Raw genomic sequence first — 19,212 nt, forward strand, 5'->3', positions numbered from 1 at the left:
GCATTGGCATGTGTTGTAATTTACATTCGTGAACTCACACTCGATCCAGCAAATGTCTTTTATTCACTTGATTACATTGTCATTTCTACAGTTTCGTGACTGAGACCTATTATGGTGTATATAGTGTTCAGTGGAATCTATTAGTACGTGTTGAGAATTACATACTAAGGTATGTAATGCCTAGCACATGATTTGAAAATGATTATACAAATGTTCTTAAGGGGTGTTATCGTTGTATTCAAGGGTTTGCGGTTCTGACGAAACTGCCATTTGTCAAGACCAGCTGCGACGCGAGGGTCGCCCCACTGCTGTGATTTGTAGCATGGCCGAGACGTGGTCAACTAACATTTATATTTATATATCTGTAATTAAACACACACGGCACGCCAAACCACCACCACCACCACTAACGCCAAACACTACTGTGCTTGCTACCTGACTATAATTAATTATAATTTAAAGTAAAACGTTCCATTTTCTGCCCCTATTTTATAGAAAGTATAGTTTTTGTTAAACATTTAGGGATTGGGTTTTGAGTGGAACTATCCGTCTTGAATCCCCTGAACCCAGATAAGAAACCGTTATCCCTAAACCCAAAAAATCAAACATTGTAAATCAATTTATTTTATACTAAGCTATTAGTATTTTACTAAAAAACACACTTTATTACCCTCCCTGTAGGCAGCAAACCTAGGTAATCGTTAAACCTAATGTTATTTGAATAGATTTAATTGAAAATCAAATCAAGCAAATGGAAATTCGCTTAGGCGGGGGAATTTGTATCTGTATCTGTTATCAAAACCTAATCATCTGGTAAGCAGCAAAGCAGCAACGGGGTTATAAGAAGTTATGGTGTACTTCTAGCTGCATCAAACCTGTTATTATTATTATTTTTAACAACAATTTTATTAACCGATCAGCATTACATTGCTATACAGGTAACTATAATATAAGAAAGGAAAAAAATAACATTATTAATTATATTAACATAGGTAGAGGTCAGCTATGGCTAGCTTCTCAGGCACTTATTGTCACTGTTTTAGCGGGTCGGACTGTAAAGGCGCTGTCCACCAATGAAACACAAATGAATAAAAGGAAAAAACCCTGTTATTTAGCATTGAAACTAAAATTAACCTCAAATAAAATTATACTTCTAATAAAATGAAATTCTGAATCAATTACTCTAAAACGTGTAGTAAAATTTTGTAGGGGTCTAAACTTTTCAACTTTTTTTAAAAGTCTAAGGTTAGAAGTATTGTCAAACGTGGAAAATCAATACTTTTTATTGTGATGCTACAAAAATATAAATTAGTTTTAAAATGCTACATTGGTACTACATTAATTCGACGTTACGTACCAGTGTTTTTTTTTTATATTTATTTTAGAATTAAAACAAAGCTTCGTTCAGTGTTTTGACCCTGAACACTGAACAGTGATGACGATAAGACGTGAAGTGGCTGTGAGCCAATGTTATCTCAGGACAAACTCTGGGAAATTACAAATCTGGAGATCTACACAATTAACGCGAATCATCCTTCAGACGGATGGAATAATTAAAGGCAGCAATCGGCTGAGATGACACCTTCCCTTCCCTCTCTTTTGTCTCCTCGGCACTTATATCGAGCAGAAAAGTAACTTTACTATTGCTGTATATGTAAACGTAGACCAGTTTGTAACATACTGATTTTAAATTCTCATAATAGTATATTTCATCACTAGTACCTAAAGTGACTCTTTTCGACCCGGGCACAAGTTTTACGATCGAGGCGAAGCCGAGGTCAGAAAATGACTGAGGGTTGAAAAGACACTTTTTGCCCGTGTGATGCCTACATGAATGATGTGAACTACCTACATTTCTCATCATATTGCACCATTATTTGAACAAACTATGTTACAAAACTAAATAGTCTTAATTTAAAGATAACCTCTCCAAACTACTGGTAGCATTTAGCGAATTTCCCATGGGGAATAAGCTATTACCGTAGTACTCATGGTAAGCCTGGACCCGGGACCGATTTAATTTTTCGTTTTGAGGTCCCTAGAGGCCAAAAACACTATCCGTTCAATTCATATATATATATAGGGTGAGTTTTAATTGAGTTGCCCCCTACTTTTTTCTACATTTCTTATGGAATCAACTCCGGACCACGTCAGATCATTGTATAGTAGTAAGTACTTCATTTTGACTGGGTATAAATTTTTGGCTGACATCTTGGATCCGCCATATTGGATACCAAGTTTTTTTCAAATTTAGAGGTAGGGTTGTGACCCATCGTTTCAAACAAGAACGATGCTGCAATCCGTTTAAAAAAAAATCTTGATTCATTCTAAAGTTATGAGAACTTTTTATAACGTTACTCCCTATTGGCAAAAATAATAGTTTTCGTTAGTAGTCCCTAAAGTAGGCTTTTTTGGGACGATATCGTGTACGATAATCTTGTTTGGGAAATTCGATTAAGTCGCAAATAAGCATTTTAGGACGAGTTACGAACAATATTTTTCATTTTCTTGTCATATATTATAGGAGAAAAGACAAAATATAGCCAAAACCGTTTGATTAATAATTTATTTTTGTAAAAAAAAATACAACCGACTTCAAACGCTCTAAAAAGAATGAAATAATTTCAATAAAGTAAACTTTTTTATTAGTCAAGCTCACGTATTTTAAGTCGGCGCAGCTCTATAATGATTTTTGATACAACATTTAAAGAGGATGTCTACATTGCAGGTGACTATATATGACTAAATGTCTTTTTCATAGCTATGCGTTGGGTGTTATTTTATTACTGTAACCAAAGATCGGCAGATACCATCATAACTTTTTTGAAATAAGATAATAAATTATAATCTTATTGTGTTATTAATGAGTATCTTTAAAAAGATTATAATGCATTTAAATGTTTCTAACTTGGAAAAGTGACGTTTTAATATTTAACTTCTTTTTTAACTTCTTTTATTTATTTTCTTTTCTTTTAAGCTTCTTTTCCCTATCATAATATCAAAAATAAATCATTTTCCTATTCATATGGAACATTTATGTGTGTTATTTTCATAGTGCATTCAATCTGATGTAAACATAAAATACAAGGAAATACTTCATTTGATAGATAAACCAAATAGTTCAGTATGTTTTTTTATATATTTATGTTACCCAGCTACAATTTATTGATTTTCAAAATACACTCTCAATCTTTTATTTTATTCATATTTGCAGTTAGAGCGACTTGAAATACGTGAGCTTGACTAATAAAAAAGTTTACTTTATTGAAATTATTTAATTCTTTTTAGAGCGTTTGAAGTCGGTTGTATTTTTTTATAAAAATAATTTATTTCATGATTTTTACTGACTGTATAATTTGTTATATAATGATTACTTGAGGTTTTTCGATAAGCAAAACTGTTTGAACCAATCAAAAGTGCCACAGAACAATCATTATCTTAAAACTGCTCGAGTTACTTGTTTAGGTTACATAATCAAAGGGTATAAATATTAACATTTTTAGATTTCCCCTAAAAATCAAAGAGTTGTCCATTACGTTAGGCCTAATGAAAAACTAAATGTCTTTCCTAGAGACATTGAAATGCCAGACATTATCGTTTCCTGCAATCGGTGTACTTCTACATTATAAAAAGAAACTCGCCTTTGGCTCGCTGGGGGCTCCGCCCCCAGGCCCCCTAGCTGTTAGTCGTCATTAGTAGATTAGAGTTAAGTTGTAACAAAGCAAGAAGTGAAACCGTCAATATTAAGTTATATAAGTTAACTTTGAGTAAGATAACTTCTAGCTTAAGGAACACCTCATAAAAAAATCATTTTTTAAGTTGCGGTAAGTGAGTATGTTAGTCAAGTATTTTTACAATTGAGTTTTTGGTCAAAGGAAGTAATAATATGAGGAGAGAAGGGTTCGTTATAGTAAAAATCGACATTAAAGTAATAACGATTTCATGAATTTATTAGAGGAGATTGATAAGTTAATAAGTTGATAATAGTAAAGTATTATATGAAGTAAATAGATTATAGTAGATATTCAAGTATATAATTACGAAAATAGATTAAGTAAGGTTTGTTTCCCTGTCGGTTAGCCATAAACTTTATGGCATATCCAGTTCCGCCACGAGGAGGCCAGGAAACGTCGGAACCATATTTGCAATTATTTGAATATGTACAAGTTAGTAAACTTTTGTACAAGATAAGTAAATTTATATTGATGTTCATTGATAGGTTAATAAGTTGATAATAGTAAAGTATTATATGATGTGAATAGATTATATTAGATATTCATGTATATATGATGTAAATAGAAAATAGAATGACGTATATATTTATGAAAATAGATTAAGTAATGTTTGTTTCCCTGTCAGTTAGCCACAAACTGTATGGCATATCCAGTTCCGCCACGAGGAGGCCAGGAAACGTTGGAACCATATTTACAATTACTTACAAATGTACAAATTAGAGAACTGTTGTATAAGATGAGTAGATTGATTAGTATGTCGATTGATAAGTGAATAAGTTGATAATAGTAAAGTATCATATGAATTAAATAGATTATAGTAGATATTCATGTATATATTTATGAAAATAGATCAAGTAATGTTTGTTTCCCTGTCGGTTAGCCATACAATTTATGGCATATCCAGTTCCGCCACGGGGAGGCCAGGAAACGTCGGAACCATATTTACAATTATTTACAAATGTACAAGTTAGTAAACTTTACTAACTACTTTATACAACAACGGGGACTTTTGATAAGGCAGGCCCCCTATCGTACTGCCGATGTTGTCAAGTCACAACGGGGAGTTTTGATTAAGCAGATCCCCTAGCCTACTGCTAATGTCAAATCAGGTTTAGAGAAGGAGATCGCCATACACGATGTTCTTTGCGTATGCGATTCCATCTCGGACACGTTCGGGGTGTACGAGAACAACAATATGGTCTGGATGTCTGACCCTACTGAGCAAGACGTATAGTTGTCCGTGCGTGAAGCAATCGGTCCGTAAATCAACACCGACTGAATCTATTGTCTGACCTTGGCTCTTGTGTCCGGTCATGCAATAGGCCAACATCAGTGGGAACTGACGTCGACGAACACGTAACGGCGAACCCTCGACAAACGCAAAAGTAAAGGTAATCCGGGGAATTCCGATAGGTTGCGTCTGTCCGGGAAGTCTCACTGTAATCAGGCGGTTGGTGATGCCGATTACGATGACTTTAGTGCCGTTGACGAGTCCTTCAGCGATGTTGAGGTTCCTCATAATGAGGCAAACAGAACCGATCTTCAGCCGCAGAACATGGTCTGGTACGCCCTTGCCAGTAGCCGTGTTCAGGAGTTGAACGTCGACATCCAGGCCATCGTCGTTCTCTCTGTCGACTGTGTCGGCGCTCCTCAGCTCGTACAGATGACCGTCGAGGGAGTTCAAGATGTGGTCGTTGATCTCCTTGACGTTCACTATCAGAGTCGAGAGGATTGCGCGTCGCGAACACATATCAGAGTCGAGTAGGACGTTTGCGGGAAAGACGGAATCGACCAAATCAGTCAAAGACGTCACTTGTCTAATCCCGAGCAGCGGAATTAGACTTTGTTCGTTCCGTCCCTCCAAGAAAGTGGTCGAACTGACAGTTCCGTTGCCTACCCTAAGAAGGAATTCGGAATAGGCTGTGGAACTACTAGTCCGATGAGCTGTTGTCAGGGCAAAAATTTTGAAATGCTGCCACAGATGGGAAGCCCGAAGTGAGACACAAACAATGTCAGTTGGAGTACGAGCGTTTACAACGACAGGCGCGATCTGGCGAAAGTCGCCACAACAGAGGAATATTTTACCACCGAATAGCTCACTGGAACGCATGAGGTCTCGCAGGGATCTGTCAAGAACCTCGAAAACGAACCGATGTGCCATCGGGGCCTCATCAAAGACAATGAGCCTTGCGGCCCTGATGAGCTCTGCTCGCTGGGAGCCGTTGGTGATGTTCCAAAAGCCGGTGCCGTCACCGAAGTCGAGTGGCAACCGGAACATGCTGTGAGCTGTAGTTCCACCAGGCATGTTACCCGCGGCGATCCCAGAGCTAGCGACTGCCAGTGCAACCTGACGACAACCTCTCACGTATGCGAGAATGACACGAATCAGAGTGGTCTTCCCATAGCCTCCCGGGCCGTCAAGAAAAATGATTTTCGACGACGTTCCGCTGGCAGGGGCATTGAGAACGGAGGTAACGTACTCAAATACGCGGTTTTGATCTTCAGAGAGCTTTGGCACCCACTCCTCCACAAACACTCTCTGTTGATTTTCACCATGTAAGAGCAGTTCTCTGCCCAACTCCGTCGTGTCATCGTGTACATCGGGGAGGCCATGATCTGCGACGCAAGAACCCTGCCGACGAAGACTCCGATCAATATCGATGAGACCTAGCTTGTAGGCCAGTTCAACATCGAGAGGATTACGCTCTATGTGGTCCTCGCAGATGGAATCACGGAAAGCATCCCACAGGAGAGCTGCAGGAGCCCCCATGTTGCAGAGGATCACAAAGAAAGAACGAAGTCTCGGGCCAGTCATGAAAGTGGCGGCCTCGCGCAGTGCGTAGTGGTACTCCTGTTCGTCTTGCACCAAGCCAAGATGCCGCGCGACCCCTTGAAAAGTGCGGCAGTTTGGTCCACCGCGGGACAGGAGGTCGGCATAACCACGGCAAGATACAGTCATAAGCAGGATACGCAGGTAATAATGTTCTGTCCTGCTCGGTGAGACCCAAAACAGTCTGCACACCTTCTCGCCACGCTGTCGGGCAGTGATAAAATGGACGCCATCGGGGTGCTCGTATATCTCCGCAGTTTTTGGGCGCTTGACATGAACCACAAACGTTTCATAGAACCCCTGATAAGTCAGGTCGTCAAACAGTGAAATACGAGGCCGGTCAAAGTAGATGGTGAGTTTGGAGCTGTTCCTAGCGGCTGCCTCTGCCAGTTGGCCAGGTCTAAACAGGACGGACTGCTTGCCCTCCAGATGGACGGGAAGACATTCAACAGCCGGCTCAGATTCTGATACTGGAAAGTTTAATAAACGCCAGCACGCGTCACTGGCACCCACCATTCTCTTCGTCACGTAATGCTGTACCTCATCATCTTGCTTACTGAAGGGAGTAACTGTGACGTTCTGGAGAGATCCTCCCTTCATAAGATATTTGAAGAGGTACTTAATCACGCGGCGAGTAGACGCCAGCTCCAAATTGATGTGAGCCTCGTATTTCAACATCAGTGCGGGATTATAAGGCACAACCCAACCGTCATGTACGATAATGTTCTTATTGCGTGATACAATTGTCCCCCGATTGGTATAATCTCGCTTGTACTGGACGAATCCCCTCTCGTCGACGTGGGTGGTTTCACAGCAGGGCTTGGGGAAGTATTTGGTGCAGTAACCCTTTGCAGAGTCCCAACAGAGAAAGTCAGTCCTATGATCATTACCACATGGACCGTGGATCATGTGTTTGAGGACCAACTTTCTCAGTCGGCCTCCGGCCTCTTCTTCCGAGGGAATATCCGCGCGGATGATGGAGTCAATTTCGGACGCCTGAACTGGTCCGTCGCCGTCAATCTTGAATACAATGTGGGCGTGAGGAAGGCCCCTCATTTGCATCTCGATGACGTAGACGATATAGACAGAGCGTCCAAACATTGCTCCGCTGCGCAGGTCTCGGAGAAGTTCCAGAAGTTTGATCCTAAAAACTCTGCAAGCAGTGCTAGGGTCACTGCGAGTACCTCCACGAGGGCAAGCTTTCTTGTTTTCCTCCCAAGTCGCGTTGTAAGTAAACGTCAAAAAGAAAGTGGGGGAACCCAGGCGCGATACGATTGCCATAGCGTCTTCGTATTTTACTTTCATGTACCTGGGCCCCCCGGTGAACGAACTTGGGAGGTAGACTTTTCCTGCCTGCACCCCACCCTCGCCTTGGACGGTTTCATCACGAGCGATGTCGTTCAAGCCCTGCTGTGCATTCCGAATCTCGTCAACCGGCCCCACCCGCAAGGCACTATCGGTGTTCTTCAGCTGCGTAAACTTAATGTAACGCAGTTTCTCCTCCTCGTACCTCGCGAACATCTCAACCTGCCAAGCTTGTGAGAGACGGCCTAGGTGAGAGAAGCGAGGTTCAGAAAGTAGGAGGCACCGCGAGTACTTAAATTGAGTCAGTTTGGCACCCTTGTTATCAAGGCGGCCAACGTGCCATCCCACAGTGCCTTGCGGGTAAAGTAGGGGATATTGGAAAGGTTCCATTAGGGGGTGTAAAAGATCAATAAATGTAGGTCTATCGGAACCGGATTTCCATATAGTCAGTCTCCGGGGCTCAGTGTCGTTTTCATCATTGCTGAGCACGGCGTGCACTTCGACGCCTGTTTGCCGATCACCGAGAACAGGGCCATGGGTAGACCTGCTTGTTACTTCAAAAGCCAAGTGAGCTGTTACGGAAGGCTCGTTGCTCAATCGACGGTAATGCTCAATGTAAGGATTTTCCCTAGACAGGAAATCAGCAATACCGTCGATGATCTCGGCATCAAGCGATCTACCCATCGCAATGTTACGGCGCTCTTCGCCATCGTCAATATACAGGCGGGACCGATTCACAAACTGAACGTTCCCAGAACGAGTGGTGAACTTTTGTCCTGGGGCGTCCAGATTGTAGACCTGGTGGTACATTCTTCCCTCGATCTTGAAAAAAGAAAGACCACTGGGATGACGATACCCGCCTGACACTTCGAGCGCGCAGAAAGCAAACAGGTCGTTGTACGCACGGGCTCTTTCCAGGAAGAGACGGTCGGAATAAAAGCGTTCTTGCAACGGAGGAATGTCGAGAACATTGAACGCTCCTTCCCCGCAGCACCATTGCTTTCTATTCTTCTCCTCCTCGAAGAGCCGTGCTTGGCAATGACGACATCTGTAAACGTCGTCAACCCAGAGACTGACTTTTTTTAATTTGTATGGTTGTATTTCATTGAGTGGCTCCCCATTCCAAACAGACATGGGGCCATTTTTGACTACGGACCGAGCAAGTGATGCGGGCATATAGCGAAGTTCAGACATTTTCGGATTTTTCAGGCGAAAAATCTGAACTCTCTCAGCAGAAGCACCGGGATTACGCAGGTCGTATTGCTGAACAGCCTTTCGGTGCACCTCAGGGTGGGTTTGAGTGTAACGTTGACTGTCATCCCGGAGTTTGTCAGCGTGCGTCTCCCTATACTTCTTCTTCGCCGCATCCACTTGCTCTTCTCGGGTCGTGTCTAAAAGCTTTGGACGACCACGCTTTATTGTTTTTGGTCTACCAGGACATTTGGTTTTCTGAACAACTGTCTCAGAGGCAGATTCTGATAACTGAGTTAAGTCATTGTCCGAACAGTCGACCGTGTGGACAGTTTGAGTTTCGTTGACGGAAAACTTTATTTTTGTGACGGAGTACTGCCCACCGACGAACGCAGAATTCACCAAAATGAGGGAAGCTAGAGAACGAAAACTATTACAGACGAACACCCTAGCCTTATTTCTCGCCTCATCAATGTCTCGACGACGGTTTTCGTTTACCGCGTGGGAATCAAAGAGGTACAGCCGCCCTTGGAAACGCCAAAAAGCGACTGTCACCAACTGTCCCGTAAACAAAAAACCGCTATCAACGGAGTCACCGGGCATAGCTGCTTCCAAAACCGAAGACAAGGAAGAGGTCACCTCATCTAGGCCATCGTTTCGTAACGGATACAACCCGTCCCAAACACAAGAAATTTCTTCGATGGTAACACGATGGTGTGCAACCACGAAGTGCCTGGCGAGGTCCTCAGGGAACAGATACCGGTTAGTGATGCTATGCTCACGGCGAGATAGTGTATACAAGCTATCGCCCGCCATGAGTATAGCGTCAATAGCGTTGGTACTGAATCCGCCGCAGAATGCTTGCCATGTGAGGGCACAGGTTGCATTTGCCATGCATTGAGCGTTGTTGCTCTCGGTAAATCTGGGATCTCCCTGGTGGAACGACCCAGCAGCAACGCAAGAGAATTCCATGCTTACAGAAAATTGCAGCAAAATCGCCAAAATAACAAGTCCAATAAATAGGAAGAAGTGACAGTGAAACTTAATCATGGGTAGCCAAATCCATTAGCAAAAATTAGAGCGAGAACCAAATGACTATACAGCGTTACTGACCTACGCGTTTTGGGGGTCAAGGAGTAAAGTTACGAAAAAACATGTGAAGGGTGAAATGTAAAGTAAACTAAGGAGAGTACGAAACATTAATAATATTTGAAGAAAAAATTTTTTATGTACGAAAAATTATCAAAAACCGTTAAAAATTTGAAGAAAATTTACCAAAATTTGAAAGTGGGGCTTTTTTTTTAGGTGAAGGAGTGCGATTTTCTAAAAACGCGTAATAGTGTCTTGTAGGAAATTTAATTCCTGTTCATGAAGATTCTTTCAAATTTTTGCTAGCTATTACCGTTTTTTAGTTATAGTCGGTATTAAAAACCGTGTTTTTTCGTTTTTATACGTCTACCATTTTGGATTTTTTTGGGGGTTAAAATTTTTAAAAGGCATTTTTGCAAATTCCACCATTAACGGATGATCCCATACTGCAATACTACAAAAATTTAAAGTCTTTAGAACGTTTCTAAACTAATCAGATGAGCATACCAAAGTATTAAAATTACATAGCTATTCTCCATAAGGATAACATGGGGCTGGTAAAACCGGTAAAAACCAATCAAATTTTCACATTAAAATTAAGTTTTTGGGGGTCAAGGAGTAAAGTTACGAAAATACATGTAAAGGGTGAAATGTAAAGTAAACTAAGGAGAATACGAAACATTAATAATATTTGCAAAAAATAATTATTTAGGTACGAAAACATAGCAAAAACCGATAAAAATTTGAAAAAAATTTACAAAATTTTGAAAGTAGGGCGTTTTTTGAAGCTTAAGGAGTGCGATTTTCTGAAAACGCCTAAGAGGGTTTTGTAGAAAATTTAATTCCTGTTCCTGGATATACTGTCAAATCTTTTCTAGCTCTTACCGTTTTCGAGCTACATCCGGTTGAAAAAAAAGTGTTTTTTCGTTTTCAGAGGTCCGCCGTTTTGGATTTTTGGGTGGGTTAAAATTTGAAAATGGGACTTTTGCATATTCCACCGGTAATGTAAGATCTTTTACTACAATACTACGCAAATTTGAAGTCTCTAGCACGTTTCTAAGTGGTTCAGATGGGAACACGAAAGTCGGCCATTTTTAATGTTATTCCCCATAAGAATAACATGGGGGGGGAATTCGAATTTTCGGGGGGGTTAAAATTTGAAAATGCGTTAATTCCTGTTCATGAAGATTCTTTCAAATTTTTGCTAGCTATTACCGTTTTTTAGTTATAGTCGGTATTAAAAACCGTGTTTTTTCGTTTTTATACGTCTACCATTTTGGATTTTTTTGGGGGTTAAAATTTTTAAAAGGTATTTTTGCAAATTCCACCATTAACGGATGATCCCATACTGCAATACTACAAAAATTTAAAGTCTTTAGAACGTTTCTAAACTAATCAGATGAGCATACCAAAGTATTAAAATTACATAGCTATTCTCCATAAGGATAACATGGGGCTGGTAAAACCGGTAAAAACCAATCAAATTTTCACATTAAAATTAAGTTTTTGGGGGTCAAGGAGTAAAGTTACGAAAATACATGTAAAGGGTGAAATGTAAAGTAAACTAAGGAGAATACGAAACATTAATAATATTTGCAAAAAATAATTATTTAGGTACGAAAACATAGCAAAAACCGATAAAAATTTGAAAAAAATTTACAAAATTTTGAAAGTAGGGCGTTTTTTGAAGCTTAAGGAGTGCGATTTTCTGAAAACGCCCAAGAGGGTTTTGTAGAAAATTTAATTCCTGTTCCTGGATATACTGTCAAATCTTTTCTAGCTCTTACCGTTTTCGAGCTACATCCGGTTGAAAAAAAAGTGTTTTTTCGTTTTCAGAGGTCCGCCGTTTTGGATTTTTGGGTGGGTTAAAATTTGAAAATGGGACTTTTGCATATTCCACCGGTAATGTAAGATCTTTTACTACAATACTACGCAAATTTGAAGTCTCTAGCACGTTTCTAAGTGGTTCAGATGGGAACACGAAAGTCGGCCATTTTTAATGTTATTCCCCATAAGAATAACATGGGGGGGGAATTCGAATTTTCGGGGGGGTTAAAATTTGAAAATGCGACTTTTTGGAATTTTATGGGTGGTTTGGGCACTAGACCTACAACCACCGAAAATTTCAAGTCTCTAGCTCATCTAGAAGTGGTCTAGAATTTGTATCCCCAGTCAGTTACACATCGGATTGTATAGTATTTAGACTCGCCTTGTGCTCGCTGGGGGCTCCGCCCCCAGGCCCCCTTTTAATAGTAGCCGTGATGAGAAATGTTCACGGGGGACAGGATGTTGTCCGGAAACATTTTTTGTCCGGAAACATTTTTGCGTAAAAGACGTAGTGATAACTTGGCAGTTGCGAAGTATTCTATAGAGGGGTTGTTAAGTGCAAACCAAACCAGTCTTGACATGTTAGTGTCTCGATGTAGGGCCGGTGCTATGATAAATTAAATTTGCTAAGTCACAACCTCAAAAAACTTTCTTCACATCAATAAGCATCGATATAAAATCTTAGGAGTTAGAGTGATGTAAAATAATATTTTAAAATAATCTTAGGGGCGGGGGTTGGTGAAAATTATCGGCATGAAGAATGGACCCCTTGCGCAGTCAAAATCACGAAAAATAGGGAAAATAAGGTAAAATTTAAGGTTTAAACACGAATTTGGGGTGGAGATGGGAAAAAAATTAAACTAAACGCATGGCTCAACCAAATCCTGGTTGAAGTTCGTTCGCTACGCTCACTCACCTTTAGGTTGGAGCTCGTTCGCTGCGCTCACTTGCCTTCAAGTTAGCTCGTTCGCTACGCTCACTCACCTTCAGGTTAGCTCGTTCGCTACGCTCACTCACCTTTAGGTTGGAGCTCGTTCGCTGCGCTCACTTGCCTTCAGGTTAGCTCGTTCGCTACGCTCACTCACCTTTAGGTTGAAGTTCGTTCGCTACGCTCACTCACCTGTAGGTTGGAGCTCGTTCGCTGCGCTCACTTGCCTTCAGGTTAGCTCGTTCGCTTCGCTCACTCACCTTTAGGTTGGAGCTCGTTCGCTGTGCTCACTTGCCTTCAGGTTAGCTCGTTCGCTACGCTCACTCACCTTTTGGTTGCAAATTAGCTATTGTCATGAATTTAAAAATTTTAATGGGGATGAAAGAGAGGGGGTTGGAATGGGATTGGAATACGTTAAAAAAATCTTTAAAAACTCCCTTCTTGATTGAAACCCCGCCATTTTTAATTTTTTAGTACGTTCAAATTATAGAAGGTCACTCAAGGGACTTTGTTTTCAACGTTGGGACCATAAAAGGTACAAATATATGTACGAAAATAAAAACACTTAAAAAATCAAGAGTTTTTACAATTTTTGGAAGTAGGGCGTTATTTGAAGGTGAAGGAGTCAGATTTTCGATATGACCCCTTCTTAGAGAAAACTGTCTTGTAGAAAATTTGATTCTGAACCTACGATTTTCCCTCAAATCGTTTCTAGCTCTTACCGTTTTCGAGCTACAGCAGTTTTAAAAAAACATGTTTTTCCCAAAAAAACTAGGGTTTTAAAGGATTTCTTTTGGTGGGTTTCAGTTGGAAAAACTAAATTTTGGGACTTTCTGGGTGGGTTGGTACCCAGACAAACTTTTACAAAAAATTTCAGCTCCGTAGCTACTCTAGAAGTGACAATAATGCTTTTTCTGTCGCCAAACGCCCATATTTCACCTACTCACGTTTACTTCTAGTTTGCTTGTCGTAGCATGTTAATTCTCCATAAGAATCACATTAAAAAAACGATCTTTTTGATTGAAAATCCGCCATTTTGAATTTTTTTTGTAGGTTAAAATTATGGAAGGTCACTCTAGGGACATTCCTTTCAACGTTGGGAGCATTAAAAGTAGAAATATATGTGCGAAAAGTCATTTTAAAAATTAAAAACACTTAAAAAAATCAAGAATTTTTACAATTTTTGGAAGTAGGGCGTTTTTTGAAGGTAAAGGAGTGCGATTTTCGAAAAACGCTTAATAGTGTCTTGTAGAAAATTTAATTCCAAACTCACGATTTTTCCTCAAATCGATTCTAGCTCTTACCGTTTTCGAGCTACAGCCGTTTTAAAAAAACGTGTTTTCCCCCAAAAAAGGGAGTTTTTAATGGAATTTTTTTGGGGGGGTTGCATTTTGAAAATGTAACTTTTTGGGATTTTGCTGGTGCTTTGGGACCTAGACGGACCTCCAAAAAAAATTTCAGCTTCCTAGCTATTCTAGAAGTGCCCAAACATTTGTATACCTGATGAATCAGTCAGTCAGTCAGTCAGTCAGTTACACATCGGGCTGTATATAATATAGACTCGCCTTGTGCTCGCTGGGGGCTCCGCCCCCAGGCCCCCTTTTTTGGTTGGGGGTAAATACAAATGGGCCATGGCGCAAGTCACAAATTTGCCTAGTCACAACCTCTTAAACTTTCTTCACATTAATAAGCATCGATATAAAGTCTTAGGAGTTAGAGTGAGGTAAAATAATATTTTAAAATAATCTTAGGCCCCCTTTGGGGGCGGGGGGGTTGGTAAAAATTATCGGCATGAAGAATGGACCACTTGCGCAGTAAAAATCACAAAAAATAGGGAAAATAAGGTAAAATTTCAGGTTTAAACACGAATTTGGGAAGGAGATGGGAAAAAAATTAAACTAAACGCATGGCTCAATCAAATCCAGGTTGAAGTTCGTTCGCTACGCTCACTCACCTTTAGGTTGGAGCTCGTTCGCTGCGCTCACTTGCCTTCAGGTTAGCTCGTTCGCTACGCTCACTCACCTGTGGGTTGGAGCTCGTTCGCTGCGCTCACTTGCCTTCAGGTTAGCTCGTTCGCTACGCTCACTCACTTTTAGGTTGGAGCTCGTTCGCTGCGCTCACTTGCCTTCAGGTTAGCTCGTTCGCTACGCTCACTCACTTTTAGGTTGGAGCTCGTTCGCTGCGCTCACTTGCCTTCAGGTTAGCTCGTTCGCTACGCTCACTCACTTTTAGGTTGGAGCTCGTTCGCTGCGCTCACTTGCCTTCAGGTTAGCTCGTTCGCTACGCTCACTCACCTTTAGGTTGGAGCTCGTTCGCTGCGCTCACTTGCCTTCAGGATAGCTCGTTCGCTACGCTCACTCACCTTTAGGTTGGAGCTCGTTCACTGCGCTCACTCACCTTTAGGTTGGAGCTCGTTCGCTGCGCTCACTTGCCTTCAGGTACGCTCACTCACCTTTTGGTTGCAAATTAGCTTTTGTCATAAATTAAAAAAATAATAGTGCTGCACCCTGTTGCTAATGGTAAAATTTTATTAATAGGGATGAAAGAGGGGGGGGAGTTAAAATGGGATTGGTCTAAATATCCATAATTCACCTACTTACATTTAGATCTTGTTTGCGTGCATAAGCATGTTAATTTTCTATAAGGAATATGTTAAAAAAGAGTTAAAAACTACCTTTTTGATTGAAAACCCGCCATTTTAAATTTTTTATTACGTTGAAATTATAGAAGGTCACTCAAGGGATTTTCTTTTCAACGTTAAGACCATAAAAAGTACAAATATATGTACGAAAAGTCGTTTTATAAATTAAAAACACCAAAAAAATCAAGAATTTTCACAATTTTTGGAAGTAGGGCGTTTTTTGAAGGTGAAGGAGTCAGATTTTCGACATGACCCCTTCTTTTGAGAAAAGTGTCTTGTAGAAAATTTAATTCTGAACCAACGATTTTTCCTCAAATCGTTTCTAGCTATTACCGTTAACGTTGGGTCCATAAAAAGTACAAATATATGTACGAAAAGTCATTTTAAAAATTAAAAACACTTAAAAAATCAAAAGTTTTTAAAATTTTTGGAAGTAAGGCGTTTTTTTAAGGTGAAGGAGTCAGATTTTCGATATGACCCCTGTTTAGACAAAAGTGTCTTGTAGAAAATTTAATTCTGAACCTACGATTTTCCCTCAAATCGTTTCTAGCTCTTACCATTTTCGAGCTACAGCAGTTTTAAAAAAACATGTTTTTCCCAAAAAAACTAGGGTTTTAAAGGATTTCTTTTGGTGGGTTTCAGTTGGAAAAACTAAATTTTGAGACTTTCTGGGTGGTTTGGTATCCAGACAACCTTCAGAAAAAATTTCAGCTCCGTAGCTACTCTAGAAGTGACAAAAATGTTTTTTTCTGTCGTTAAACGCCCATATTTCACCTACTCACGTTTACTTCTAGTTTGCTTGTCGTTGCATGTTAATTCTCCATAAGAAATACGTTAAAAAACGACCTTTTTTATTGAAAATTCGCCATTTTGAATTTTTTTAATACATTAAAATTATAGAAGGTCACTCTAGGGACTTTCCTTTCAACGTTGGGAGCATTAAAAGTAAAAATATATGTGCGAAAAGTCGTTTAAAAAATTAAAAACACTTTAAAAAATCAAGAATTTTTACAATTTTTGGAAGTAGAGCGTTTTTTGAAGGTGAAGGAGTGCGAATTTCGATATGACGCCTTCTCTGACAAAACTGTCTTGTAGAAAATTTAATTGCGAACTCACGATTTTTCCTCAAATCGATTCTAGCTCTTACCGTTTTCGAGCTACAGCTGTTTTAAAAAAACGTGTTTTTCCCAAAAAAGGGCGTTTTTAATGGAATTTTTTTGGGGGGGTTGCAATTTGAAAATGTAACTTTTTGGGATTTTCCTGGTGGTCTGGGACCCATACGGACCTCCACCGAAAATTTCAGCTCCCTAGCTACTCTAGAAGTGCCCAATATTTAGTATACCTGATCAGTGAGTCAGTCAGTTACACATGCGGTTGTATATTAATATGGACTCGCCTTGTGCTCGCTGGGGGCTCCGCCCCCAGGCCCCCTTTTAATAGTAGCCGTGATGAGAAATTGTCACGGGGGACAGGATGTTGTCCGGAAACATTTTTTGTCCTGAAACATTTTTGCGTAAAAGACGTAGTGATAACTTGGCAGTTGCGAAGTAGAGGGGTTGTTTAGTGCAAACCAAACCAGTCTTGACATGTTAGAATCTCGATGTAGGGCCGGTGCTATGATAAATTAAATTTGCTAAGTCACAACCTCTAAAACTTTCTTCACATCAATAAGCATCGATATAAAGTCTTAGGAGTAAGAGTGAGGTAAAATAATATTTTAAAATAATCTTAGGCCCCCTTCGGGAGCGGGGGGTTGGTAAAAATTATCGGCATGAAGAATGGACCCCTTGCGCAGTAAAAATCACCAAAAATAGGGAAAATAAGGTAAAATTTCATGTTTAAACACGAATTTGGGGTGGAGATGGAAAAAAAATTAAACTAAACGCAGGGCTCAATCAAATCCTGGTTGAAGTTCGTTCGCTACGCTCACTCACCTTTAGGTTGGAGCTCGTTCGCTGCGCTCACTTGCCTTCAGGTTAGCTCGTTCGCTACGCTCACTCACCTTTAGGTTGGAGCTCGTTCGCTGCGCTCACTTGCCTTCAGGTTAGCTCGTTCGCTACGCTCACTCACTTTTAGGTTGGAGCTCGTTCGCTGCGCTCACTTGCCTTCAGGTTAGCTCGTTCGCTACGCTCACTCACCTTTAGGTTGGAGCTCGTTCGCTGCGCTCACTTGCCTTTGGGTTAGCTCGTTCGCTACGCTCACTCACCTTTTGGTTGCAAATAAGCAATTGTCATAAATTTAAAAAATAATAGTGCTGCACCCTGTTGCTAATGGTAAAATTTTATTAATGGGGATGAAAGAGGGGGGGTTAGAATGGGATTGGTCTAAATCCATAATTCACCTACTTACATTTAGATCTCGTTTGCGTGTATAAGCATAATAATTTTCTATAAGTAATACGTTAAAAAAGAGTTAAAAACTACATTTTGATTGAAAACCCGCCATTTTAAATTTTGTAGTACGTTGAAATTATAGAAGGTCACTCAAGGGACTTTCTTTTCAACGTTAAGACCATAAAAAGTACCAATATATGTACGAAAATCCGTTTCATAAATTAAAAACACCAAAGAAATCTAGAATTTTCACAATTCTTGGAAGTAGAGCGTTTTTTGAAGGTGAAGGAGTAAGATTTTCGACATGACCCCTTTTAGAGAAAAATGTCTTGTAAAAAATTTAATTCTGAACCTACGATTTTCCCTCAAATCGTTTCTAGCTCTTACCGTTTTCAAGCTACAGCAGTTTTAAAAAAACGTGTTTTTCCCAAAAAACTAGGGTTTTAAGGGATTTCTTTTGGTGGGTTTCGGTTGGAAAAAACTAAATTTTGGGACTTTCTGGGTGGTTTGGTACCCAGACAAACCTTCAGAAAAATTTCAGCTCCGTAGCTACTCTAGAAGTGACAAAAATGTTTTTTCTGTCGCCAAACGCCCATATTTCACCTACTGACGTTTACTTCTAGTTTGCTTGTCGTTGCATGTTAATTCTCCATAAGAAATACGTTAAAAAACGATCTTTTTTATTAAAAATCCGCCATTTTGAATTTTTTTTGTAGGTTAAAATTATTGAAGGTCACTCTAGGGACATTCCTTTCAACGTTGGGAGCATCAAAAGTAGAAATATATGTGCGAAAAGTCGTTTTAAAAATTAAAAACACTTAAAAAAATCAACAATTTTTACAATTTTTGGAAGTAGAGCGTTTTTTGAAGGTGAAGGAGTGCGAATTTCGATATGACGCCTTCTCTGACAAAACTGTCTTGTAGAAAATTTAATTGCGAACTCACGATTTTCCCTCAAATCGATTCTAGCTCTTACGGTTTTCGAGCTACAGCTGTTTTAAAAAAACATGTTTTTCCCAAAAAAGGGCGTTTTTAATGGAATTTTTTTAGGGGGGTTGCGTTTTGAAAATGTAACTTTTTGGGATTTTCCTGGTGGTCTGGGACCCATACGGACCTCCACCGAAAATTTCAGCTCTCTAGCTATTCTAGAAGTGCCCAATATTTAGTATACCTGATCAGTGAGTCAGTTACACATCGGGTTGTATATAATATAGACTCGCCTTGTGCTCGCTGGGGGCTCCGCCCCCAGGCCCCCTTTTTTGGTTTGGGGTCAGTGGGAATGTTCCTCGGGGGACAGAATTTTGTTTAGGAATATTTTCTGCGTTTTAATATAA

At 40.1% G+C, this 19,212-nt stretch overlaps 3 protein-coding genes across 5 annotated transcripts in view; 1 reads left to right on the forward strand and 2 right to left on the reverse strand.

Moving 5' to 3' along the window:
- LOC128984115 (glutamate-gated chloride channel) overlaps positions 1-19,212 on the reverse strand; it is a 216,133-nt gene that overhangs the window by 151,476 nt on the left and 45,445 nt on the right. The gene's annotated exons all lie outside the window — the stretch shown is intronic.
- Positions 1-19,212, forward strand: part of LOC128984186 (annexin B9-like) — a 281,946-nt gene that overhangs the window by 80,187 nt on the left and 182,547 nt on the right. The window lies entirely within an intron of this gene.
- Positions 4,846-10,032, reverse strand: LOC129000249 (uncharacterized). Its single transcript, XM_054427211.1, has one exon. It carries the CDS (start codon positions 10,030-10,032, stop codon positions 4,846-4,848), a length of 5,187 nt encoding a protein of 1,728 aa, XP_054283186.1.

Source organism: Macrosteles quadrilineatus, unplaced genomic scaffold (genome assembly GCF_028750875.1).
Source record: "Macrosteles quadrilineatus isolate MER2022 unplaced genomic scaffold, UCM_ALF_1.0 Scaffold_1__1_contigs__length_201487025, whole genome shotgun sequence".
Classification (NCBI taxonomy): domain Eukaryota; kingdom Metazoa; phylum Arthropoda; class Insecta; order Hemiptera; family Cicadellidae; genus Macrosteles; species Macrosteles quadrilineatus.

Bases quoted from the DNA above. Each gene is read 5' to 3' on its own strand.
- LOC129000249 (XM_054427211.1), bottom strand. From the start codon at position 10,032: ATGGAATTCTCTTGCGTTGCTGCTGGGTCGTTCCACCAGGGAGATCCC.